The following is a 27,406-nucleotide window of genomic DNA, read 5'->3' on the forward strand; positions in this document are numbered from 1 at the left end:
AAGGGAAAGTGAGCTGCAGGTTAATGGTGTGAAGCATTGAGTATGATCTAACCTCTGCCCAAAACCTTCTCCAGGGCAGGACGCTTGGGTTTATGTCTAAGGAAATTACATTCATATATTTTCCCTGTGACTTAAGTTTCCAAATGCTTTTGGGTGCAACTGTACTCAGAGGTGTGTGCAATGTACTCCTTCTCTGAAAACGATGTGTTTGTGTGTGTGTGCGCTTATATTTAAGCACTGCTTTAGAAGTGGGCACGTAGTGCATTTTAAATGAGCAGTGGTGACAAGTACAAGTTGTGTTTAATTAGTGGTCAAAGACCTAACAAGGTGTACTTGATTCTGGAGACAAAAGGTCCTTGTATTTTTCCTTGGGACTTTGTTCATTCAGCCACCCAATTATTTTACACTCTTCATTTGGTGTGAATTAGACTTTGTAATTCATACACAGAAACACTGTTTCCCGAGTTCCATGGTTGTTTATTCCTCAATGACATGCACTGTTGGAACATTGACTCATATTGTAAATGTAGACAAAACCTGAAATAAGAAAAAAAAAAACTTTCTAGTTCTCGCAGTAAATTTTAATGTTGAATTCTCTGTGGGTCTTACTATCTTCTGAGACTAACAGGTTTAAATAAACCAACGGTTCTTTAATAAAACAAACTCAGGTAATCCAAATACAGTAAGGCAACATAACAGCATATTTTACATGAACACACAAACAATACCAGAAACCAACTGAATGAAAAGGGGGAACTTAAATACACAAGGTGATTGAACTCAAATGATGAACAGGTGATGACTCACTAATCAGAAACCATAGTAACAAATGAGGAGAGGGAAACTGGAACAAAGTAGTTTGGTAACTGAGAGAAACAAATAGAAACTCCATGAAAATGAAACTAAAACAGGCAGTTTGTGATGTCTATATAAAACCATACTTTCAGATAATATAATATTTATGAATTAAAGAGAGCACGTTTTCATGACTATGTTCAGTTACACTGTGTTTGGTGACTATGATTGGTTACACTGGAATTAGACAAATAAGTACTGAGTAATATTAATTATTAACTTGAATATAACATGTAGTTATAGTTATAACATGTAGTTATAGGGTCCTGTTATGGGTTGCCTTAGGGTTAGTTGCTTGTAATTATGCATAATTTACTGTTATTACTTTTTTAAGTAGCTGTAACTAAACTTTAACGTATTAAGTGTTACCCTATGTTTTTAACACTCTTAAGTATACTTTTAAAAAGTGCACATTGTAATTATGTAAAATTAAACATTTTACTTTTAAGTACATTTTAATTCATTGTTTTAATAATATTTTGTCATGTTTTAAAGAAGTACACTTATTTTGATGTGTTGACTAACATACTAAAACATATGTGAAGTCTTTATTATAATTTAAACTGAAGTAAAGTGTGACTGAAGACAAACAAACTAAAAGGTGACACTGAAGGTGACACTGACTGAACATGAACATGACAGAACGCCCCCTCCCGGGAGGCACAGCCTCGCAGCGTGGAGAGGAGAAGGAGGAGGGCGTGGAGATGGTGTAGGGATGGTGACAGGTGATGGCGAAGGGATGGTGATGGCAGGCGGTGGAAGAATGGTGACAGATGGACGGCGACGAGACCCCAGCGGCGATGGTGTACGTCCGATGGCACAGACCCAGAGCACAGTGACGACAGCCCACGGTGGAATCAGAGGAGGGAGGTCAAGGGAGCCAAGGTGGTGTAGAGGCGGACGTCAACTGGAGGACGACCGACGGAGGCAGAGCCGATGGATCCCAGAGCAAAGACAGAAGATCGTCTGAGGAGGAGCCGATGCGATGCCGGTGTAATGGAGGACCAAGGCGTAGCCGAAGGGAAGCCGTAGGGGTGGAGGAACTGCGTGTAAGTCCACAGAGGAGGTGGTGTGACGAATGACCAAGAGGGAGCCGGTTGGGGCGAGGGAATCCGGTAGAGTCGAAAGGCAGAGGGTTTCTGTTGGAGCCGAAGGTGGGAGGAGCCAAGGTGGAGCCGACGGGCCTGAGACGGAGTGAGGGGATCAGAAGCCGGAGGTAGAGCCACAAGATCCATTCGCTCAGGTGCTGATGGAGGTTGCTTGACCTGCGGCTCGATGTCACAGCATGGCATTTCAGGAGATGACAAAGGGCTGCAAACTTCTATCAGAGGCGGGGCTGGAGGACTGGCTGAGAAGGGCGGTGATGGAGGCAAATGGAGACTTGACAGGGTTAAAGGTAATAGTCCATGCAGGTCTCTGTGTTGTTTAGAAACAGTGATGACAGTTCTGATGAAACATGAAGAGAGTTCATACAGTCTATGGTGCTGTCTAGGAACAGCGATGAAGAACGAGAAACAGTGTGGGATAGGGTGGGAGACGATACCTCCATACTTAAGTCCATCAGCCAGTCCTCAGTCTGCATTTCCACCAGTATACCCGTGGGCTCACACCCCTGGTCAGACTCCTCTTCCGGGGCGAGGGTCAGCGCTGTTCACTTGTCCTCGGGCTCTGGCTGACGCGCGACGGCGGGTGGTAGCTCTCCGTCTGTATGGGGCTCACACGATTCCTCCGTGGTCGCAGGTGGTGAAACGGGCTCTGGGTCCGGCTGGGTTCTGGACAGGGGGTAGACACTCTCTGGACACCTGATGAATCCAGCGATGACTAGACGGCAAATACCAGACTAAGACACGCTTCGCCGCTCCTCAAATACATAAAACATTAGCCTTTACACACAACCTGTTTTGAATAAAGAAAACACTGTACTTATTCAAAGAATCAGTTTTTTTAGTTTCCCTTGCACTGCAAACAAGCAAAGACAGTCTCCAAAATGCTTGCAGGACATTCACGATTGAGGTGGCTGGAGCTGTATGAGGTTTTGGCGACAGTTTGAGGATACACTCGAGTTACGAGGTTTAGTCACAAGCTCTTAGTATAAAGTTCAGTTCAAGCTCTGGTATAAAGTATTGGCAAATAATAATAATAATAATAATAATAATGAAAATGTTATTAACTGTTTTTTTTTTCTCATCAAACTGTTTTCGGAAAGATAATGTTACAGAAGGAACTCGTGAACAGAAACGTTAAAATACTGATTCTGTTCAGAGTGAACCAATTCAATTATTTTTTCTTCCGTTTTTTTAAGCCCTGCTATAAATGCACCAATACTTCTACATTTAGCTGATTAAAGTCTCTCTGTGTTTTCCACTATTTTGTCCAGTTGTACTTTCTTTACTGGAGATGATGGTGCATTCTGTCATAGGAAGACATATAATCTCTGCCCTCTTGGAGATACACCAGCCTCTTTGATACAGTAAATCTGTCATTACTCTAATGGATTCCCCAACCCCAGACTCAGTGACCCAGTCTTACTTTTATCCGCCTCCACTTTCAACTTTTTTTGCCTGTAGAACAAGGTCAGAGGTCAAAAGAAACAAGCACTTAGAGCTCACTGCCAAAGGAATCCAGAGATTCAGAGTCATTGAGCTAATTATAGAGTGCTGTTTAAACCACACACACAATTAAAAAGAGAGACAGAAAAAAAAAAAACCTAATCAAAATGCTTCAGGGTAATTAGATGTTACTATCTGTGGATTTGAGACTTGGCACATACTTCAAGTTACAGTAAGTTGAATTTAAAGAGTACCTTTATCTTTAACCTGGTGTTAATCGAGACACTTTACTTCTGCTTAACATCTTTTTGTTTTCCACAACTCTTCCCTTTAAAACTAAAGGTCACATTTACCGTTATTCGGAGAAATTTCATGTAATAAAAAACGGAAAAAAATTTCCTTTGCGTTTTTTGCGCATAGACAACAACAACGTCAAAACAATCCCTGTTCACAAGGATCTGCGAACACAACTAAAAAAGCTGCATTATGCTTCCATGCCAGCAGTTGGCGAAGTCACTTTGTAAAGAAACACTGAGGGCCCTATCTTACACCCGGCGCAATGCAGCGCCAAGCGCAACGCAAGTGTTTTTTTGCTAGTTTCAGTCCGACGCAGTTATCATTTTCACGTCCTGCGCCACGTTGTTTAAATAGGAAATGCATTTACGCCCATTTGTGCGCCCAAGGGCGTGCTGGTTTGAAAACGAGGTGTGTTCAGGCACATTGTTGGCGCGTTGCTATTTTGAGGCAACAGAAATAGGCTGCCAAATAGTCAATGGCGCAATATTTTTTTTGTTATTTAATGAGCGTGTTAGTAATGTGCGCCTATAGGCGGGTCCACAACGGGCGTACACTCTGCTTATTAAACACACAGCACACAAACATGCCAAATATTTAAAATAAAACGATTACAATGTAAAAGATTATTATTGTGTACATAAAGATATGGTGGAATCCGGCTTGTCCCGTAGATGGTCTGCTTGCTCACTGTTTGCACTCTGGAGACGCGTTCGGTCTTTCCACTATCAAATTCTGTCATGTAAATAGCAAATCTGCCATGGCGTGTGCGCAACTGGCGTTTAAAGGGAATGTGAGATGAGACTCTGACTGGTTTAACGCACGTAAATCCCAAAACACACCCAATTACTCATTATGAGAATAGGGACAACCCTTTTAGACCATGCGCCTGGCACGCCGACCATTTTTCCTGTCATTAAACTAGCAAAAGTGAACTTGCGCCGTGCGTTTTAGACCATGCGCTTAGATCGTTAAAATAGGGCCCTGAGCCTTTAGACTGAACATGTAATACGCATGCACCGTTTTGTGTTTTTGTGTCAAATTTGTGTTTTTGTAGTTTACATGGAGACAATAACGGTATAATTTTCAAAAACCTGCACTTTGAAACCCCTTTTCAAAAGTTTGCATTTTCAGGCCCCCAAAAAGCTGTTGTCGTGCAAATTTATGGCCAAAATGCATAAAAAGTTTGACCTTTTTAGACATGTAAACTGCCCCTTAATTACACAATGCAAAAGCGAGAAAATTAGGAACCTTTGCTATTGGTAGTATTGAAGCTGTGTTCACAATGGCATACTACCATACAACCCTATATACAACTATATTTGCAGTATGCAATGTGTATATTGTGAATAGTATCTGAATTTTATGTATGCATGGATTACTTACTATGTAATACATATTTTACTTATGTATTACTTACTACATATGTTGAAATCTGTTGTGTGCATCTGAGAACACAGGGTGAGATATTGTTTCCCACAACACAACGTGCTCCACATGATGCTTCATCTTCAAAACTATGGAGGTGAGTGAAGAGTGTGGCGTGAGTGAACTGGAGCCGGGGAATTAAGTTATAAATGTAACATTCATATTACATGTGTTATTCCTTTAAAGTAAATTCAAATGTCATTGTGACGTACAAACTATAGCTGTTTCCCACAGCACTTGTTAGCATGTATAGCCCAATTTATACTTCAGTCTCAACATATGCTTTCGAAAAGCATCGTTTTTATTAACATGTTCAATTGATTGTTCAAAAAACACATTATTTTCTTTCTCTTTTGCCGACACAGAGTTGCAAGTGCACAAGGTAGTTATGCATCAAATATATCGCGAAAACAGTTGCAAAATTCAAGCCGCGAAAGAGGTTGTACTGCAAATGTGAATGAAAGAATAAGTGCAACAGCAAGTTTGTGTCTGTCATTGTATTTTTGTGAATGGGATTTTACATAGTTGTAACTACTTGTCTGCAACTTCAAATTCAGAATACAGGTTTGGGACTATTGTTTGCGAGTGCAAATCTGCACCCATTGACTTCCATAGTAGGAAAAAAGATTATATGGAAGTCAATAACTACTGTCAACTGTCTGGTTACCGACATAAAACATCATCAATAGAAGAAAGAAACACATACAGGTTTGGAACAACTTGAGGGGGTGAGTAAGTGATGACAAAACTTTAATTTTTAGGTGAACTATCCCTTTAAAACACATGATGGATGGGAATGCATTCACACATACTGAGAAAAGTGAATGGCCTGCTGTCCCGCTATGCTGAAGTAGAAGTTGGTGGTGTGTTTCATCTCATCTGTGTGGCCTGTCTCCTCAATCCAGTGACCAATCGGGTGGCAGTATATCCCGTCCACCATGTTACCGTCGTCATACACACACTGCCGGTCATGATGTGGCCCATTGCCTAGCGATAGACACAAGACAAACACAACACTTCTCAAATACATTTGCACACTAATGGGTCAATGACAAACCACAGTAGGATAAATGAGATGAGGAAAAATAAAATATTGTAAAAGTTTTTAGATGTCCTAATTCTTACATTTCAACAAAATGTTTGAATTAATCACTTTAAAATATCATGTTATGTAACATCTGAATAGACAACACATTTGTTTCATGCTTCATATAAAGTTTCAGTGGCTCTCGAAAACGTTCAAATTCACATTATTGTCCCTTTTGTGCTTTTTATGTAAGCCTTTCATTTCTAAGGGGGAAGGTAATTAAATTACAGAGTGTTGTTCAGACTCTGGAGGTCACCTGTTCCTGAACCTCTGAGAGTTCACATTTAAAAGCTAATGGTTCCTTTCATTAATTCAGACACTTCCTGTAATGGCTGCAATGCTGCATAATTTTGGTGGTCAAGTCATAAACTTGATTCATAATAAATTAAACAGTCAAATGAGTCATTGCGTTAATAAAACAGTAGTGGATCGCTGCCTCAGTCCTACATGTTATGCACTTGTAATGAGGGAGAGCATATGGGTTTCTGAACTCGTATTCATCCCTAACTCACATTCATCCAGAAAGAACGTGGGGTGTTTGTTATTTGTCCGACATTTATCATCCCACCCCGCTGCTGTCGCCCTTTCAACCGCTGGGCTGATTAGAGTCTCAGAGCTGCAGCCCACACAGCAAACAAGCTCTTCACGCTGACTCATATAGCATGGACAAAACCTATGCAATACTGCAATTATGCTCATGGTTTAAGCCACAAACATATATTACACACTGTAAGCATATACAGTATGCAGATGGTGGTGTTTAAATAGGTTTGGTGGGCTTACGTTTGGAGGTCTCAAAGCAATATTGCCCTACGAAGCCAAAATGCAGTAAGTATGCCAACACTGAAATGGCTTTTTATTGAATTTTGATTTATTTGACATTCAGATCTAAAACCTCATTTATAAAATAGATTTTTCTGACTCTATATTCTGATTGGATGGATTAGCATTAAAATGCTAATTTATTTATGTTAATGTGCATGTTGCTATGATTCTTGGTAACCATAAAGAGCCGACAGTTCCTGTATCTTTTTCTATTTATGTTATATTACATGCTAGAAAGTCTAAGGTCTTCCCAAGTACAGCAAACCAATCTAATCTGCTGCCTGTTACATGTCAAACTAAGATTGCTGTGGGGGAAAACATTTATACTGTCAAGTTAGCACTTTTAAACATCCGATCACTTAAAAATAAATCACTTCTAGTCAATGACTTAATAACCACAAACAACCTGGATTTTATGCTTCTAAATGAAACTTGGCTAGAAGACAAGCTGCAGTGCAACAGTAATCAATGAAACATCCCCTACTAACTTTACTTTTATGAATGTCTGCAGAGCTGTTAAGAGAGGTGGGGGTGTAGCTGCGCTATTTAAAGATATCTATCAATGTAAGCAAGAATCATTTGGGAATTACCCTTCTTTTGAATTTCTGGGTATTGTGTTAAAACGTGCTCCACGCATTTTACTTATCATTATTTACAGGCCTCCAAAACACTCTCCAGCCTTTGCTGAGGACTTTACAGAACTGTTATCAACAATTACCTCAGAGTTTGACTGTTTTGCTATTGCTGGGATTTTAATATTCACATAGATAATGCAGAAACCAATATGGCAAAAGAAATCAAAACTGTCTTAAAAACTTTTGATCTGACTCAGCATGTACACAGACCCACACACAATCACGGACACACTCTAGATTTATTTATCAGTAAGGGTCTAAACATTTCATCGATTGTTATTAAGGATGTCTGATCATTTCTGTATTTTCTTTGACATATTGATCTCTCCTATACTACTGAAGCTAGATCTGTGTCTGTCAGACACAGCAAAAGGAGATACTTAAGAGGAGATACTTAAATGAGAACACTAGTGTGCTATTTATGAAGGCCATATCTCTAACACCAAGCATATCTGCGGACTCGGTTGATTCTATCCTTGAGTCCTTTAACTCAAAAGTACAGAGTGTACAGTAATAGATGATATTGCTCCTGTGAAAGTCAGGAAGAAGAGTGGCAGACAAAAAGCACCTTGGAGAAACAACAGCAGTGCACATTCTGAAAAGAAGCTGAGGGCATGTGGCAGAAGACAAAACTTGTAGTCCATTATAACATCTATAAAGACAGCCTCCATGCTTTCAATGTGGAACTAGGCAAAGCTAGACAGACTTTCTGTCTACAGAATTATACCCTTCACCAAGGTCTAAGCTACGTCCTTGCTTCAGGTTGAATGATTCTGATTGGCTAAGAAATAGATAAACATAGTCATTTTCCACACATGTACAGATAGACTGAAGCATATCTCCATTGATTAGGCAGCTGACACTCAGACCCTGAATTTAGGCACGTCGTGATCTTCCAGGTCGCAGATCTGGGTTGCTGGACGCCAACATGTCAAAGAAAACAAGTCAGTCAGTCTCCAATAATGCCACTTGTTCCTTAACCTGTATCCAGGAATACTAACACACACCGACACACAGCTTCTTCAAGGTTGGATTTGGTCGGGCCCTAACGATAAACAGGAGAGTCTTTTCAAAACATCAAGATAACATCTTCTTTCTCTAAATGAGAGGACACTTTAATATAGAACAGTAAAGTAAATGCTAAGAATGGTCACTTAAACTATTGGTTCCAATGACCTTTATGACCTATAGTCATTGGTGATCTAGAATATACTGTATGTTTTAACACATGTTGAAAATCTTTCACAAAAAAAACGAGTCCATATTTAATTACTGGAAGCCAGGCTAAATAAGCAAGCAATGTTGCTGTATTCCTAGCATGGGCTAGACCTGCAGTCACCTCTCAGATATCAAATACAGACATTAGAGAATACATGAAAAGAACATTTCATTAATCACACTGGTAACTTCTATGGTAACATCTCATAAGCCTAGATAAGTCATTCAACTCATGTGATATTTAGAAGGAAAAATATTGATTAATACCTTGATTAATCACTCATTAGATATACATTGAAGCAGCTGTGGATTCCAGAATCCACCCCTTCAGGGGGAAACTCACATTGAAATGTGCTTTCTCTAGTTCACGTTGGCTACAATTATTGGCACCCAATTATTGCATCACCCTTTTGCCAAGATAACAGCTCTTAGTTTTCTCCTATAATGCCTGATGAGTTTGGAGAACACCTGACGAGAGATCAGAGACCATTCCTCCATACAGAATCTCTCCAGATCCTTCAGATTCCCAGATCCATGTTGGCGCTTCTCCTCTTCAGTTCACCCAACTCATATTCTATAGGGTTCAGGTCAGGGACTGGGACGGTCATGGCAGAAGCTTCATTTTGTGTTCAGTGACACAATTTTGTGTTGATATTGATGTTTGTTTGGATCCTTGTCCTGATTGAAGATGCAACCATGGCCCATTATAAGATTTCTAGCAGATGCCGTCAGGATTTTATTTTTTTATCTGTTGGTATTTGCAAGACGCTTTACAAAGACATACAGAAAAGATACACTGAGATAAAAGGGCCTCCCCCTTCTGTATTTTTAAAACATATTTTAAAAAAAAAATAGAATCATACAATCAAAATCTATTTAAAAGACATTTTATATATATATATATATATGCTAGCTGGAAAAAAATACCATGTATCTGAACAAGATGTCCAGGAACTCCAACCAAAAAAATAGGCCCACAACATAAAGATCCAGCAGTATATTTAACCGTGGGCATGGGGTACTTTTTATCCGTTTGCACCAAACCCAAAAAGCTCTTTTGTTTTGTTTCATTAGAATCCAGTCCCGTTTTTGCCATCTGGTGGATTTGCTGCCAAAAACAACTGAATATACTGGAGTTTGTTTATGGATGAGTGAGGAGGATTTTTCTGGAAATCCTCCCAAGCAACATGGGGTGATGTAGGGGTTGTAGGGGCTTTCTGACCCCCAAGACTCAACTAATCTCTGCAATTCTCCATCTGTGATCCTTGAAGAGACTTTGGCCACTCAAACTCTCCTCCTCACCATGCATTAAGATAATATAGACACACGTCCTCTTCCTGGCAGAATCGTAACATTTTTACTTGATTGGAACTTCTTAATTATTGCCCTGATGGTCAAAATGGGGATTTTCAATTCTTTAGCTATTTTCTTACAGCCACTTTCTATTCTGTGATGCTCAACAATCTTTTGCTGATCTATTGAACTATATTCTTTGGTTTTACTCATTGTGATTGATGATTAAGGGAATTTGGCCTTTGTGTTTCCTCATATTTATACTCCTGTGAAACAGAAAGTCATGGCTGGACAATTTCATGCTCCTAGTCACCCTGGTGTGCTAAAAAAAAACATAAATATGAATGGGAATATACTTCAGAGATATTTTACACATACGAATATCTGGAGGTGCCAATAATTGTGGCCATGCAATAAATTTATTACATGTGAGCCCCACCACCCCCACCCCCACCACCACCACCCACACACTTTCAATTGTTTTACTTCAATGAGAATTTAGATTTTTGCAAATTTTTCAATGAAAGATCAAAAGGATAAACAATGCCGATTTATTTTACCAGCCGCCTTTCCTCATATTTACCAAGGGTGCCAATATTAGTGGAGGACATTGGTATTAACTAACAAGAAACTCTGATTAACAAATTATTAAGTAAAAGTGCTCAGTTGAATGAGGTAGTTCACTATTAGCTTAAAAAAACCTACTATTTTATTCTATTATAACTACTATATCCAACGTCCTAGTGATCCAACGTCGGATACTCTTATAGGTTACTCCTGTGGATCACGGCTGAACGCGTCTTCTCCACACTCACTTACAAACAAACATTTTTTCGCCTATCGTGCGTCTACTCTACACCTGTACCACTAAAAAGACGGATTATATCCAAGACTTCAGTCATAAATTAGTATTAATATTGATAGCATCACTGGTAGCGTCGTTGCTAACTTAACTTACTGTCCATCTGTTAAAATGGCGAATATATCAGATGTAAGTAGTCTACCTTTTGGTGCAGGTGAGGACACATTTGAGCTACACGCGTTGCAGTCTGAGCTGGAAGCTGTTGAGAAACAGATCCACGACCTTTTAGTGAGAAAAGCCGAGCTGATAGACCGGCGGTTAGCTCTTGAAACATCACGCGCCGATGCACACAAATCAGTGATCAACGTTACTAACCCGCTGACTCCGACCTCGTCTACTCCGTGCGTTACTCAGCATCGGTCACGAGCGTCGAGGCCGCGATCAGCTATGGTCTCGTTTACGCCGGCTCCAACATGCCACCACGAAGCCTGGATATTTCCGCAGCGGAAGACGCGAGTCAGGTCTAGACCAAGAAAACTCTCTCCGACCCTCCCGGTTTTCGAGATATCCACACAAAACCGCTTCTCCCCTCTTCGCGAAACAGAACGCGATGCTGTGATCATCGGTGATTCCATCGTTCGACACGTACAAGCTACGTTAAATAAAAGTAAGGTGCATAGTCACTGCTTTCCTGGTGCTCGTGTTTCTGAAATCGCTGCTCACGTTCCCGAGATTCTGAACGAGCGCGTCGGAACTGTGGTCCTGCACGCGGGAGGGGCCGACATCAGGCTGCGACAGACAGAGGTTCTGAAGAAAGACTTCAGGAATCTGATCGATACGGTACGCAGCACATCGCCTGATATAACGATCATTGTGTCAGGACCGCTTCCCACGTACCGACTAGGTCATGAAAAGTTTAGTAGATTATTCGCGCTAAATGAATGGTTAATGTCATGGTGCAATGAGCAGAAACTGCTCTTTGTAAATAATTGGAATCTGTTTTGGGAGCGTCCTAGGCTTTACCGTGCTGATGGCTTACACCCAAGCAGATTCGGATCGGATCTTCTGTCAGATAACATCTCCAAAATGTTAAATACCTTTTGACTAGTAACCAAAAGTTCAAATCATAGTCTCTGCTGCACCAAATTAACTGATATAAATAGTGTAGAACATTGCATAGAAACTGTGTCTATTCCTCGTTTAGTGAGATCAAATAATAAATCTACTGCAGGATCTAGAAAAAATCTAATTGTTATTAAACCAGAAAATGTTGCTATTAGTAACCAAAAACAATTTCTAAAGCTAGGTCTTCTAAACATTAGATCACTCACACCTAAGGCAGTTATTGTAAATGAAATAGTCACGGATAATAGCTTCGATGTACTTTGCCTTACTGAAACTTGGCTTAAACCTAATGATTATTTCGGTCTAAATGAGTCTACTCCATCAGGATACTCCTATAAGCACGAACCCCGTCTGATTGGTCGTGGCGGCGGTGTTGCAGCGGTCTATAGAGATATTCTCAATGTTACTCAGAAAACGGGTTATAAGTTTATTTCGTTTGAAATACTTGTACTAAATGTTACGCTCTTAGATGTTAGAAAAAAATCCATATTATCTCTAGCCTTGGCTACCGTATATAGACCGCCTGGGCCTTACGCTGATTTCCTAAAAGAGTTTGCAGATTTTCTCTCAGATCTATTGGTCAATGTAGATAAAGCATTAATTGTTGGAGATTTTAACATACACGTAGATAATCCAAATGATGCGTTAGGGGCTGCGTTTACAGATTTATTAAATTCCTTTGGGGTCAAACAAAACGTCACCGGACCAACTCATCGTCTTAATCACACACTCGATTTAATTATATCATATGGAACCGATCCAACCGATATAGATATCATTCCACAAAGTGATGATGTCACTGACCATTACTTGGTAACTTGCATATTACGTACTGCTGTAATATGTCATGCTGTGCCGCGTTTTCGACCAGGCAGAACAATCCTTCCATCCACCATAGATAATTTCTCGAGTTGCTTGTCTGATCTGTCTCAGCTGCTGCCTGAACCCAAACAAACAGATGAACTAGAAGAACTAACTAGCACTATGAGCACCATTCTCTCTAGAACATTGGATGTTGTTGCACCCGTTAGATTAAAAAAGGTCACAGAGAAAATTAAAGCACCATGGTACAATAATACTACGCATGTTCTAAAGAGAGAAACCCGTAATTTAGAGCGTAAATGGAAACAAACTAATTTAGAGGTCTTTAGAATCGCGTGGAAAGACAGTATGTCACGTTATAAAAAGGCCCTAAAAGCGGCCAGGGCTGAGCATCTCCGCAAACTAATAGAAAACAACCAAAACAATCCTAGGTTTTTATTTAACACCGTGGCTAGACTAACAAATAAACAGACGTCACCCGAACAAAATATCCCGTTACAGTTTAGTAGTAATGATTTCATGAACTTCTTCACTGAGAAAATAGAAAACATCAGAACCACAATTGTAAACGTTCAATCCTCAATCGCACCTTATAATTCAGCCTCAATTATCCCCCCGCAAGAACAATTACAGTGCTTTACAACTATAGAACAAAAAGAGTTAAATAAACTTATCACTTCATCTAAAACAACAACATGTTTATTAGATCCTATACCAACTAAACTACTGAAGGAAGTGTTACCTGTAGTGGAAGAGCCTCTCCTCAATATTATTAACTCGTCTTTATCTTTAGGTCATGTTCCAAGAACATTTAAACTGGCAGTAATAAAACCTCTCATTAAGAAACCACAATTAGACCCGCATAATCTAGCAAATTATAGACCCATTTCAAATCTACCTTTTATGTCTAAAATACTAGAAAAAGTTGTGTCCACTCAACTGGGCTCTTTCTTGCAAGAAAATGATATCTATGAAAAGTTTCAGTCAGGATTCAGGCCGCATCATAGCACTGAAACTGCGCTCGTTAAAATCACAAATGATTTACTCTTAGCTTCTGACCAAGGCTGCATCTCAATACTAGTTTTACTTGATCTAAGTGCTGCGTTCGATACTATAGATCATACAATACTCTTAGATCGACTACAAAATTATACTGGTGTTCAAGGACAAGCATTAAGCTGGTTTAGATCATACTTATCAGACCGCTACCATTTTGTCTATTTAAATGGAGAAAAATCGATCATAATTCCAGTAAACTATGGAGTGCCGCAGGGATCTGTGTTAGGCCCTCTGTTATTCTCAATATATATGCTGCCACTTGGAAATATTATAAGGAAACATGGAATTAGTTTCCATTGTTATGCTGATGACACTCAAATATATATTTCATCACGGCCGGATGAAAACGCTAAATTATCCAAATTGACAGAGTGTGTTAAAGATATAAAAGATTGGATGACGCGTAATTTTCTATTATTAAATCCAGACAAGACAGAGGTAATACTTATCGGTTCAAAAAACCGCCCACAGAACCGCTCACAATACAACTTTGACATCGTAGGATGTCCTGTTACTTTATCCTCTACAGTAAAAGACCTGGGTGTTATACTCGATTGTAACCTGTCTTTTGAAAATCATATTTCATATGTTACAAAAACAGCCTTTTTCCACCTTAGAAACATTGCTAAGCTACGTAATATGCTATCAGTTTCTGATGCAGAAAAGTTAGTTCATGCATTCATGACCTCGAGACTAGATTACTGTAATGCTTTATTAGCCGGTTGTCCTGCATCCTCAATAAACAAGCTACAGTTAGTCCAAAATGCAGCCGCTAGAGTTCTTACTAGATCAAGAAAATATGATCATATAACACCGATTTTATCATCACTACATTGGCTACCTATAAAGTTCCGTATTAATTATAAGGTATTGCTACTGACTTATAAAGCCCTAAACGGCTTAGCTCCAGTCTATTTAGCGGATCTTCTATCACCCTATAATCCATCGCGCTCTTTAAGATCAATAAATTCAAGGCTTTTGGTCATACCTAGGATATCCAGATCAACCAAAGGAGGGAGAGCATTTTCACATTTGGCTCCAAAACTCTGGAATAGCCTTCCTGATACTGTTCGTTGCTCGGACTCACTCTCCCAGTTTAAAACTAGATTAAAGACGCATCTTTTCAGCCAGGCATTCATATAATATTGTTAATCTCACAGTTTCAAACTACAATCCGGCCTCTAGTTCATAAATGCCAGAGGAGAACTGGCCCCCGACTGAGCCTGGGTTCTCCCAAGTTTTTTTTTTTTCTCCATTAGGTCACCTGATGGAGTTTTAGGACACCATTAGGCCGCTTGATGGAGTTTTTTCGGTTCCTTGCCACTGTTGCCTTTGGCTTGCTCAGTTGGGGATATTTTGGGGATATTTAATTTTATTCTATCAATCAATAAATTCCACTAGAAACAAACTTTGTTGTATTATTTTATTTTAATACTGTGAAGCTGCTTTGATACAATCTGTATTGTGAAAAGCGCTATACAAATATACTTGATTTGATTTGATTTGATTTATATACAGGTTCATAATTATTAAGAATAATGCACAATGTTAAATAATTCATTCTAAAATGGAGATAATGTAATAGTAGTTAATAGAATATTTAATTTATGTTACTCATTTGTTCCTGTGTAGTTATTCATTAATGACGGAACAGTAGTTTAAAGTGTTACTGTGTGTTTTATATTGTTGCTCTGATGTGATGAATATGTAATTTACAAAAAAAATGTATCAGGCTACTTTCATTCCATCCCAAAAACAGCAGCCAGTTCTTTTCTGATTTAAAAGTGGTTCACTCTCTATCATACAACATTTCCTCTTAAGCTTCACATCTAGGTCAAATACAGGAAAAAAAGGTGCAGAATTAGAACCTACTGAAGTGAACAGGCCATTATGTCCTATAAACCAAGACTGTCCCTATCTGGACGCTGCCAATTGATACACCCCACTGATCTGAGTACTTTAGTCTCAACTGGAGGAGAATCAATTCATGCTTGCTTACCTCAGAGCCAATTCACCTGCTATGGTGCGAAATCAGCAAGCATCATTTCAATCAGCAAAACACATCTCGACACAATCAAAATCTTGGCTGTTTTCAAATGAGACAGTGGGAATTGACAAGATACCAGCAAACAATGGCTCAATCAAAACCTCAGTCAACAGATGGCGTGAGCACTGGAGCAGATCGTCGATTTGTTACGCATATGCGTATTCATTCAAATGAGAAACATGACAGAATGAGAAAACTGCCACTTGAGTCATGTCAGGACGACGGCTTGGGCTCCCTGACAAAGCAGGTCATGTTCAGGTTTCAGCGTTCCTTCATTTTTCATCACTTTGAAATATTTGCTGCTTTGCTCCCAAAGCAGAGTTCAAAGTTTGATCTTATGACAGTGAAATACTTTTCAACAAGCTTGGAAAAAAAAAAAGGTGCAAAAAGACAGTGAATACATAAATACTGGACAACATTTCTATAGGCTATTATCAGGTACTTTCTCAATCATTTCAACCCAGTGCACTAATCTTCAAATATTATTGGGAGATTTAGAGTGACAACTGATATTTATGTATTTAGTAGTCTGATCATCTCATTACATTTCAAGATCAGAATTTCAGCTTACTTTTTGGCCAAATAAATATCAGAATCTGCACTGAATTGCATATTTTTACTCAGTTTGGGACTCTGAATAAAACGGAAGTGCTTTTTCCTCAAGTATGAGAGACATATTCCCACTATCATACTATCTGATACATACATACCGGATATATGATACAAAACATAAAACACAAATGTATTTTTCTTTTATATTTTGTTTAAAGGTCCCAATAAAATGTTTTTTTTTTTTGTTTGTTTTTTTTTTTTTTTTTTATAGATTCTGACTATTATTTCACACGTCAGGCTTTACATGGTTAATTTCTGAAAGCTTTAAGTCAATGGAAGTTGTATTTTCTTAAAAGCTATTCCCTGGTTTCACATACAAGACTTAAGCTAGTCCCAGACTAAAATGCATGCTTGAGCTGTTTAACTGAAAGCAACTCACACTGATATATCGTAAATATGTCAGTGCCATTGTTTTGTCTCAATATACGTACACCGGTAATGTTTTTTAATGGCACCTTTATAAAAGCTACTTAAATGCCCTAATTGAACTAAGGCTTAATTCTGGCTTAGTCTAAGCCTTGTCTGTGAAACCAGGCTTAAATTGATTAAATCAAATTATGGATTTTAATACAGTTAGAGACTGTAAACTGTAGCCTTCACAGGTTAAACTGAAAGGATTTATGAATTCGTGACTGTCTGTCAGTGCAAGTCAGACTGTGGAACAGCAGCACCATCCAGTGAGTCAAAAACTTTATTACACTGTGGATGTTAAAGCGCTTATTTGTCCTTTATCTTAAGAGATAATGTATTTCCTCTAAGCTGATGTCCTTTTGAAAGTGTGTTTGTCGTCCTCACAACTTGACCATTATCCTCACATAGCCTACCTTCCCAAATGTAGTTCCCATCGACACGCTTTATAAACTTAAACCACAGCTTGTCTGTGTTGGGTTCGGACAGACGCACGTCTCCGGTCCACAGACACGGTTCACAGGCGGACGGAACCGCGCGGCTCGGGTTCATCTGCACGGCACGGGCCGGGTCCCAGTGTCCCATCTCCGGCCGAGAGCCCAACACTAACACCTCGACATCTGAACTCTCTGGTGTCAGAATTACACCAAACCTAAACACAACCATGTCCTGTGAATACACACAGTATTCGGGAGCTCTATAACTGGGATTGATCTGTATGTGCCTTCGGTCACTGACATTAAATGGCTGCGCTAAAAATATACGCAGTATTCTTGACATTTAAAGGGATACAGTGGCTGAGAGGGGACATACTCTCTCTCTCTCTGTGTGTGTGTCCTGGTAAACCTACATCATGGGGACACAATATCCCCACAGAGATGGCAATATCTGAAATCCTTTTCCTCGTGGTGACATGTGGAAAACAGCTTTATAAATCAGAGTGATGTGTTTTGAAAATGTAAAAATGCAGAAAGTTTTTTTGTGATGGGTAGGTTTAGGGGTAGGGTTATGTAAGGAGAGAGAATATACACATATACACATATATTTAAAAATCATGGAAAGTAGGCTACCCATAAATCATGATAACACAACTTGTGTGTGTGTGTTGTTTTAAAGGATTGGTAGAAAAATCTCACTTCTTATATAGGAGATGTTTATTATTATCATGATCACGGTAGAACATAGGTCCTGAACAGTGCTGTAAAAAAGTAACCGAGACCACATGACCTCGCTTTAAGAGCCTTCTTATGTTTTTATTCAGATAATTCACATGTGAATAATGACCCTAAACATGTTTAACAGCCATGTAACATAAATACACACAAAAAAAGAAATTATTAAAGTTGAAATAAAACATTATTATTAAAATTTACATGACCAACATAATTTATGTATTTGAATATAGCTGATGGATATAATAACATTACAAAGTGCCCTTTTTAAAAGTGTTAAGAAGCATAGTCATGCAATTGGACTCTTTTATTTAATCAATGATATATTATCTGCTATTAAAAAAATAAGTTATCAGTTTATATAAAGCCTGCTTACCTGTAAAGATTTTAAGTACACTTCAGGTGCACTTTCAGTACAATCAAGTGCTTTTCTCTTCATATTCAGCATTAATCAATACAAATTCTCTGGATTCGAACTCTACTCTGTAAAAAATAATTATTAATGTGACGTTATTTTTTATTTGTTTTACCCTGTTCGCACCTTAAGGTATTCAGCCGTATTTAGTATTTTCAACAAAAGGCCACATCTCACAGTTCATTTGCTTTAGTAATTGTACATACACACTTAAGAGACTGTATAATGGACATGAAATACCAGGTTCTTCTGTACTGTATTAATTGTATTAAATTATTTTATTATAATCTTCAAAGAGGCAACACATTCTCAGGGAAAGCAGCACATCATTTCCAGAGTATAAACCAGTTAAAAGTTAGGTTTGGATGTAGTCTGTAAGCATACATTTTAAAAATATAAAAAGACATTGAGCCAGAATAAAGATAATAAAATATATATATATTTTTAATTCATAAGTCAAAAACCACATGCAATTCCAACCAACAGCTGTACTGGCAATTTCTCCTCCTTAGATTTTAAACAATCAACCTATAACATGGCTTCAGTAATACAATATATGGACTGCATTAACAAAAAAACAAACAAAACAAAAAAGAAATCACTTCATTTTGATTACATACAAATGACCACACAACCTTGGGTGACGCACAATTTGAGAAGCCTAAAACAGCTCCTAACATGTAAACGCTGGATAGCTTTCCATAAACCTTCTATAGGTAAAGATGAAAATAAACACTTCTGTGGTTTCATTAGCTGCAGATCACACCTATAAATATTAGCCTTGACAAATGCTCACAGCACACATTTAAATGCAGACAGGTTATAATATGTCACACATCACATATGTTAGTTAGAGCTCTTCTTTGTACTCAAATATAGTGTTCCCTAAGCTTTCCCTCACTCACTCAATGGGAAAATGCAATAGCAGTGTCTATATGCTCCAGGTTAGTGAGGAATCAGCGGGTCAAGAGCGCAGACAGCCACAAATTTCAGTACAAATATTGACTCTAAATGTTGATATATGTTTGGCATGCTAACCTGGCATGCTGATATTGAGTGATATAGTACTGGAGAATGAACTAAAATTGTGTGTTTTAGTATGAATGCCTCAGTACATACAGTGTCAAAAGTCATTGAATCAACTGTCGTTCACTCTGACTAAGATCCACTGGTGCAATTTCTGGATGAAGCCTTTAAGGTAAAGTTGCTGTAAATGAAAACCCTCTTTTCTATGACAATGTGATATAAAAAATAAAATAAAAAAAACAGCAGAGCAGCTCTCTTACTCTGTAGCCCAATATAGATTCAAGCCCTTGCATTCTTAAGCATGACAGCTGTTCCCAGATCAGGGTGAACTGAGCCTGTCTGCAATGTCAGCATAAAACAGAACTTATCTGTCCAGAGATAATCACAGACAATCGAAGAAAGCGTCCTTTTCAAATGATATCTTAACCAAACCATGCAAATATCCTATAGTGTGGATGTGTATTGATAGAAACTAGAAGTCATTATCTGATAATCTTTACAAAGATTACAGAGATTACCTTGCTGTGTCAAGACAAATAAATCAAGTGCTATTCGACAGGTTGAGGCACTGAATTAAGCCTTGTTTCCCCAATGTTTACACTCCCTTAAACCAGTCTTCTCTCAGCATTGGTCTAGATAACAAAGCATGGGTGTGTGTCAGAGGAGTAGATGATTTTAGTAGATGAACCATTGCATCACACACCATCGGACCACACTGATCTTTCATATATTAATAAAAAAATAATCTTAACATCAAAAAAAAAGAAAAAAATATTTTGTTTCCTTTTATTTACACAGTGATAGTATATTGTAGATTGAAGAGGTTAGATATTGTAGTGTTTTAGTTATGTTTGCAAACTAGGATTCTGTAGCGTTATGACACTGGCTTGAGAACGGACCGAAGCGATCTGCCGTCGCGCGTCAGCTCTCTGGTCGTGCACATGCAGGGCAGAGGAACCGCCTCCACCTGGCGGAGGACTTCATTGTATGGGCAGCGTTTCAGGTGGTCAGCCATGCTAGTGATGTCCGCAAACTCCCACCTGTTAACCGGGCTAAAGGCTGTGCTGAACCGCCAAACCTGCAGGAAAACAAAACAGTTACTTATGTAACCACTTAACAATTTTATGGTAAAACGTGTTACCTGCTCAGGCTGTTTCTTCCACTGAGCTTGGAAAAGGAGTACAGTCAGAAATAAATATGTGCAAACTGTTTACATAATTAGCATGTGGCCACTGTTCAGACGTACTGTACCTTGTCTTTTATCTGCCAGGATCGTCTTCCATCCAAATATTGCTTCCTTTCCCACTGAACCACCACCATGCCACGGCTCTGTAGCAGACTGGCACAGACATCCCTCATCGTACGAGACACCATTGACAGCTGACACAGGCCAAAGCCATCCAGAAATCGGGCTACATGTTGAAGTACTTCAAACGGCAATCCACTAAGGTGATCGCACTTAGGTACTATCACAGGTTTTGAGATGGGTTTCACCCCAAATGACCTGAGGTGGCGGTCATGAACAACCTTCGACCCTTGAGTGGATGGGGAGAGTCTTCGTTGAGAGTATGTGCAGCCGTAATACGCTAACGGGCAACGGTGCTCCATCCAGCCATTGAGTCCAGAGTGGATATCTCCATGAACATTTCGGAAATGCGAGAGGAACTCTTCTCGACGGAAGAGCTGGCCGCACTCGAAGGTGAACATGGAGCCCTCTCGGGGAGCCCAGCTGGGACGAGGCACAAGCTGCTCCAGCGTCAGATCGAGCCGAAGAGTGCAAAACGGACTTGGCTGTGAAAGGCGAGGTGCGGCTCGATCGCAGGCGGAAGCGGATGCGACCTCTCCCACCATCGTACTTGTTGCCAAGATGGCAGCAGGGAAACTAAACGTCTGGGTGCCGAAGTCAACACGTGTTCCTCCAAACGCATAGACCGTGTCGGATATCCTCCGAGCTCGTGGCGACTCCTCCAGGCAGAACAGAAGAGCTGCTGCCGTAAAGTCAATTTCGCCGAGTCCCATGGGGTCGTCCACTGGCTCCTGATCTAAATCGGATGTGTCCACAGCTTTGTCCTCCATTTTGCAACGTGGATTTCTATGGGGAAACCCCTCGGTAAACGACCCCTTCCGTCCGTTAAGTGCAAGTGGCATAAAATTGCGCAGCAACTGAAGGTTTTGGAGTTTCCTCTCAAAAGCCCTATCTTCAAAGTCTAATGCCATCACAGGCAGCACGTTGTCTCTCTGGACGGTCAAAGTCTGAGCATGTATAGGCTGCTGCAGCAATGGGGCTTGTGATCCAGAGGCCTCCTGGATCAAGAAAGCGTGTTGGTCATGTCTGATCTCTGGTCTATGAGGAACTAAAGGGCCGACAAACTCCCGAGAACCTCGGGACTCTGGATTTTGATGGTGTTCTGTGGTTGATTCCATTAAGTCATCTAGAATACTATGAGAGCCATTAAAAAAACCTTGCCTATCTATGTCCCCTAACATGACTGGGCAACACTCACCTGCTGCCTCATGAGCTACACCATCTAAAGTGGCTTCTCCACCATCAAATCCCCCAACAGCCCCAGGCTCACCATCAACCTCCGATGTAACGTCCTTCATATCAACATCTGGAGACTCCAACGTTTCTGACTGCTTACCATTCTCGCTAATTGACTCGGTGCCTTTGACAACATCTCCTAATGCACCGAGGGCAGAGGCCAAACTCCTGCCAAGTTCCATGAGTTTTTGGTGCTGTTGAGGCTGTAGATCCTCCTTTAGGCCATTGACTCCGCTGGCTATTTTATCACAGCTGAACCCGGCATCTTCCCTCATCCTCCCCTTCTCATGCCGTTCCCCATTGCGCTCTGGAAGTGCATCTGACACATTAGTAGTTGTACAGTCTGTTTCAGAAGAATTGAGGTGGATCAGGACGTTAAGAGCTGCGGCCAGGCTTTTGGTTGTCTCAACCGTGGTTTGGTAGAGCTCCCCGTAATGTTCTTCTTTTAGACCATTAATGCCATTGGAAATCTTGTCTTTTGAACAGCCAGCCGTAGGCTCCATCTTCGCCTGAGCAACTGAGACTAGACCAGGCTTTTCACGTTGTCCTACTGCCTGAGTCTTTTTCTCTGGTCCACTAGTGGGAGCCAGAGAGACGAGTTTAAGTGATGCTAACATGGTGCGCTGGTCCTGAAGGGCGAGCGCCATGTCAAGCTGCTCCACCTCATCTGCTTCTTGACTCAGTCTCTCATACGAACGATAATCCTCGTAGTTCACTGGCCACCTATTCCACTCCATAGTGCAGCACACCACACCTGCAGGACACACCTCAAGGTGCTCTGCCATCTGGCCACGGGCCAGGGTAAAAGGGCATCCAATGCTGTGGTTAAGACATGGCACCCTTTCAAGCGGGCACAGCAGCTTGTGTTCAATAGCCTTGCAGCTGTGGAAGATGGCACCGCATACAAGAGGGCAGGTGATGAGGTCACAGGAGGTGCCGGGTTCAGGTTTGACCATGCATCGTCTGCTAATGCAGGACATGCAGTGAACATGGGGCTCCTCCATTGTTTAAGATGACAGCAGCAAGATGAAATAGAGCAGTCTCAACCACTGCAACATAATAAGAGAAAAACTGAGATTAGATTCATCAACATGCAGGCTGTATAATAAGTGAATTTCTAATCAACTTCTAAATGTAATATTTTAATTTAAATCATAACTAACTCTTTATAGGAACATTCTTGTGGCAAACAGAGAGCACTTTTCCAGAGATGTGCAAAACTACACATTTTCTAAATTGACCAGTAGGTGTGTAGTTTGAACAGCTGGTAGACTAGTCTGCCATTAACATAATGTCCTGTAGACACAAACAGGAACAGAGACAGCACAGGAATATTAAGACACATTTTTAAAACTTTTCTAGAAGTAGGCTATTTACCTTTTTTTTTTTTTTTTTTACTTGACAATATCTTAAAAATATTTTAGTTCATGGCCAAACAAATTTCATCTGCATGTTGGTCAATGACATGATGTAAATAGGTTTGTGTCCCAAGTGCATCATTTCCTTTTAAAATAATTTGATAAATTCATGACATGTATCAATTTATTCTAGAAATCTTATTTAGTTTGAAATTAACCCCCCAAAATGTCAGGTGGCGCAACCGTCCACACAAATGAACAGAATAAGAAAATTATTTAAAATTGTGTCTTAAGAAGAAATTCAAAATAAAATACTATGGCATAATTTTATGTTTGAAACCTTTTATATAAACAAATTGTATAAATATCAGTAGCTATAAAGCTTTTAAGAACATTAAAAAAGTTTTGTCAGGGACTTTGTATGTTCTCAGATGTCAGGGTGGCACAACTGCAAACATGGGTCTTTTATTATGAAGTGAAATAACAGTCAGCATGATAATGTGGATAATGATAATGCTCCAGAGGAGACCAACTGATCCTTATGGCAGAGAGAAAAGGTTTGTAGATCTCTTTCAAATACTGAAAAAAATAGCTACTTTCATGTATGGGTAGGTTGGTACACTTTCCATGTCAGGTGGTACAACCAATGTAAAAATAGGAAAATTATATTTATTATAAACTTCTTTATTGTATATGAAAATGGTATGTATGAACATGCTAGCATAGAAAAAAGCTAATTCAGGCATCCAAGTAGAAGCTTGTTCAATGTAAAACTATATGCAAAAGTCACGTTGGTGCAACCAGGAAGTCAGGTGGTTCAACTGCACTGAATGTGCCTATATGAAAAAAAAATAAAAAAAAATCATTATTTAAGCTAAATAAATAATACAAGCTAAGATTGTCTATTATTATATATTTTTTAAATTATTGTTGTAAAATATTAGTTTTTAAGTTAAAGATGTTTTCCAAAGTTATTTTTTATAATACTTTTAGATGCCACTACCGTATCAAGAACAAATGTCTTTAACTAGGTACTATGTACTCGCGTCAACAAACAAACAAAAAATGTTAGGTATGATGTGCTTGTTCATGTGCTTTTGCAAACACTTGTGCTGCTGTTGAGGTGGGATATGGGTAAGGTTACTATGCATTTAATGTTTTAAACATTTTGACGAATGCATTTTTTTTGGGGGTATTTTAATTTAAAATTTTCAACTGACTAAATCTGATTATTCTTTTTGTATAAATATAAAACGTGACTTTGTTATTCAATCACAATCGATTAAAGTGTTTCTAACCAATCTATTCTATTCTACCAATGTGTCTAGTGTAGCCTTTTCCAGTTCCTTCATTCTGAATGTGATGTCATGTGATTTATTCTGTTTTTGATCAATTTACTACTTTACAATACAATTTGATCAATTTACTACTTTACAATTGTTTTGTTGACTAAAACAATACTATCATTATTTAAGTTTTATATGTAATTGAAATGAAAAAATAATTCAGTATTCAGCATATTCCGGCGTTATTAATGTCATTATGAATGCTGTCAGTTGGCACAACTCAACTGATATTCATCAGGTGGTGCAACCATGCAAATTCTTGATTTTTAAACCAACAAATAAATAGCCTAATAGGTGAAAGTGAACAAATGGCTGAATACTAGATTGTGAATAGTTATTGTACCGAATGCATTTTACTGGTATACTTGCATGATACTGGTAATTATTCTGTCTTTAAAGGTAAAATCGGCTGCTAAATATACAAAATACCTGGCATTTTCCATCATTTTAAATGAATATGAATTAAATACACAACCACAAAACAATAACGTGTTATGCACTGTAGAGACTCTAAGGGTTACTTTGCTAAGATTTCACTAATAAAAAATAAAAAAAAGGAATATATTTATTTAAAGACTTATTTAACAATTGAAACTTGTTTAAATCCATTGTTCCTGACTCAAAAATATGCATTACATAGCCTACATTTTAAAAATATTTATTTTAAATGCCCTTTTTGAAGCTTTATTTGTGATTGACCCATGTGCAAATAGACCAACAATTAAATAATTTAGGGGTTCAACATTATTTGTCTTCAAATAATAATAGGGCATCCAATGATTTGGATGCTGTTAGATTATTATTTATTTTATTTTATTTTATTTTTTAAAGGAGTGCTTAGTGACGTTACTTTAAAGGTAGTCAGGGACACTTTTATACCGTCATTTCAAAATTAATAAGTTGGCCAATTTTATCCTGCGATACCTTATGAAAGCTGGGAAACTAAAGTTTAAAATATCCACAGTAACTGATGTCTTTAAATCTTATGAGACCCACAGCTGTGGTTGTCAATTTCTCTCACTGATGTTACTGAACTTTGCAAGTACAAGTATTATTCAATAATGAAAACCTCTCTTGAGCTTCTGGCAGACTCTCTGCCTCCAGCTTTATTGCTGTCTTGATTTTATTCAACAGTCTTCCTAGTTAGCATAAACAAAACTGGCCCACTTAACTCATGTGTTGCTCCTGTCCTACAAGTCTTTTACCAATGACACCACATTAAACCGTGAACCAACAATATACAGACAATCTTTAAAGCTTCATTAAACTTACTCATAAAGTTTCTCGACACACACTAGTTTTAATGTTTACAAAACAATAAGTTGGTAAACAGATATTTGACAGAAATGAAAACCTTAAGCAACCACAAACACTTACTGACACTTCATACAGAACAGAATGAAGTTAAGAAGTGTCCTCATGATTGTAGTAGTGGTATTTTGATCTTTATTTAGTTGATGTTTAACTTTGTTTCACTTTTTTCATTATTTTCTACAGAGGTTAGCCTATTAGCTAGCTCAACTTTCTGCCTTCAGTCAACATAAACAAACTACTCACCTTCCCACAGACTATGTCAACTAACTCCCCGCGTTTCTCACTTACGCCCCTCGCGTGCTTTATCACTTGTCCGGTTTTGCGGTGAAACGGGACACTTTAGCACACTGCTCTATGATATTGTACACAATCATCACCGTTTGTCCTGTCCAAAAATACTCAATCCGGCTGGGACGCGCGCCGATGACATCATCACGCAAAATAAAATGGGCGTCATGACGTTAGGTTTATTTTGGGCGGATTAGGGATACTGGAAATGCTCGCATTAAATATTTCTGTGATTTTTGTTCATTATTTTTCCCATGTTCTTCTTATCATTGTGTATATGCCTACTATACGAATTGATGGATCATTTTAGATTGAACAAATTATATTGTGTTGAATGATTTTTGGCAGATAGATAGATTATAATAGTTTATTCTTTTATTGTGTCTCTTTAATTACATTTAACCCTTTAACTGTCACCGTCCCGTATACGGGACGCCTAAGTTTACTTCACTATATTACAATTAAATCCTAATTTAATCATGACAAACTATATATCGTTGGAAAGGTCTAAGACTCCTTAATAGATATTTCAGCATTGTTTTTTGTTACAATTTATGCAGGAACAGTAATAGATGAATTTATGACAAGAGCGCACCTCAAAAAATCGACATCATAACAGGCGTTTCTGGCGTTTGTCACAAAAAGTCGACGCACACACTTTTAATAACTGAAACTTTGGTTTTCATGCTAAAAGTTCATAATAAAACATTTAATCTAGTATTTGTCAATAAAAAAAAATTATAAAATAATATTATCCTCTAAAAAGTATAATATACATATTATCCTCTAAAATATAATATTATCTTTTTTATTGCCTTTTTTATTACATCACATATTTTAGTAGTTATCATAAATTAGGTATCATTTGAAAGCTTACGATCTCAGA

General features: G+C 38.7%; 2 protein-coding genes across 3 annotated transcripts in view; both read right to left on the reverse strand.

The window, feature by feature from the left end:
- epm2a (EPM2A glucan phosphatase, laforin) overlaps positions 1-17,812 on the reverse strand; it is a 30,037-nt gene extending 12,225 nt beyond the window's left edge. For both annotated transcript variants that reach the window (XM_084098523.1, XM_084098524.1), the window contains exons 1-2: positions 17,476-17,812; positions 5,939-6,113 (exon numbers count right to left, since the gene is read on the reverse strand). In XM_084098523.1, the coding sequence (XP_083954649.1) occupies positions 5,939-6,113; positions 17,476-17,725 (425 nt within the window). In that variant the 5' untranslated portion in view covers positions 17,726-17,812. The remainder of the gene's footprint in view (positions 1-5,938; positions 6,114-17,475) is intronic.
- Positions 17,813-19,063: 1,251 nt separating this feature from the next.
- On the reverse strand, positions 19,064-26,639 carry fbxo30b (F-box protein 30b). The gene is made up of 3 exons (XM_084099452.1): positions 26,476-26,639; positions 20,924-23,263; positions 19,064-20,750 (listed from the first exon to the last, which is right to left on the reverse strand). Exons 2-3 carry the CDS (start codon positions 23,216-23,218, stop codon positions 20,547-20,549), a joined length of 2,499 nt encoding a protein of 832 aa, XP_083955578.1. The 5' UTR covers positions 23,219-23,263; positions 26,476-26,639; the 3' UTR covers positions 19,064-20,546.
- Between the last annotated feature and the right edge of the window lie 767 nt (positions 26,640-27,406).

Source organism: Abramis brama (assembly GCF_963993115.1).
Source record: "Abramis brama genome assembly, chromosome: 22".
NCBI lineage: Eukaryota > Metazoa > Chordata > Actinopteri > Cypriniformes > Leuciscidae > Abramis > Abramis brama.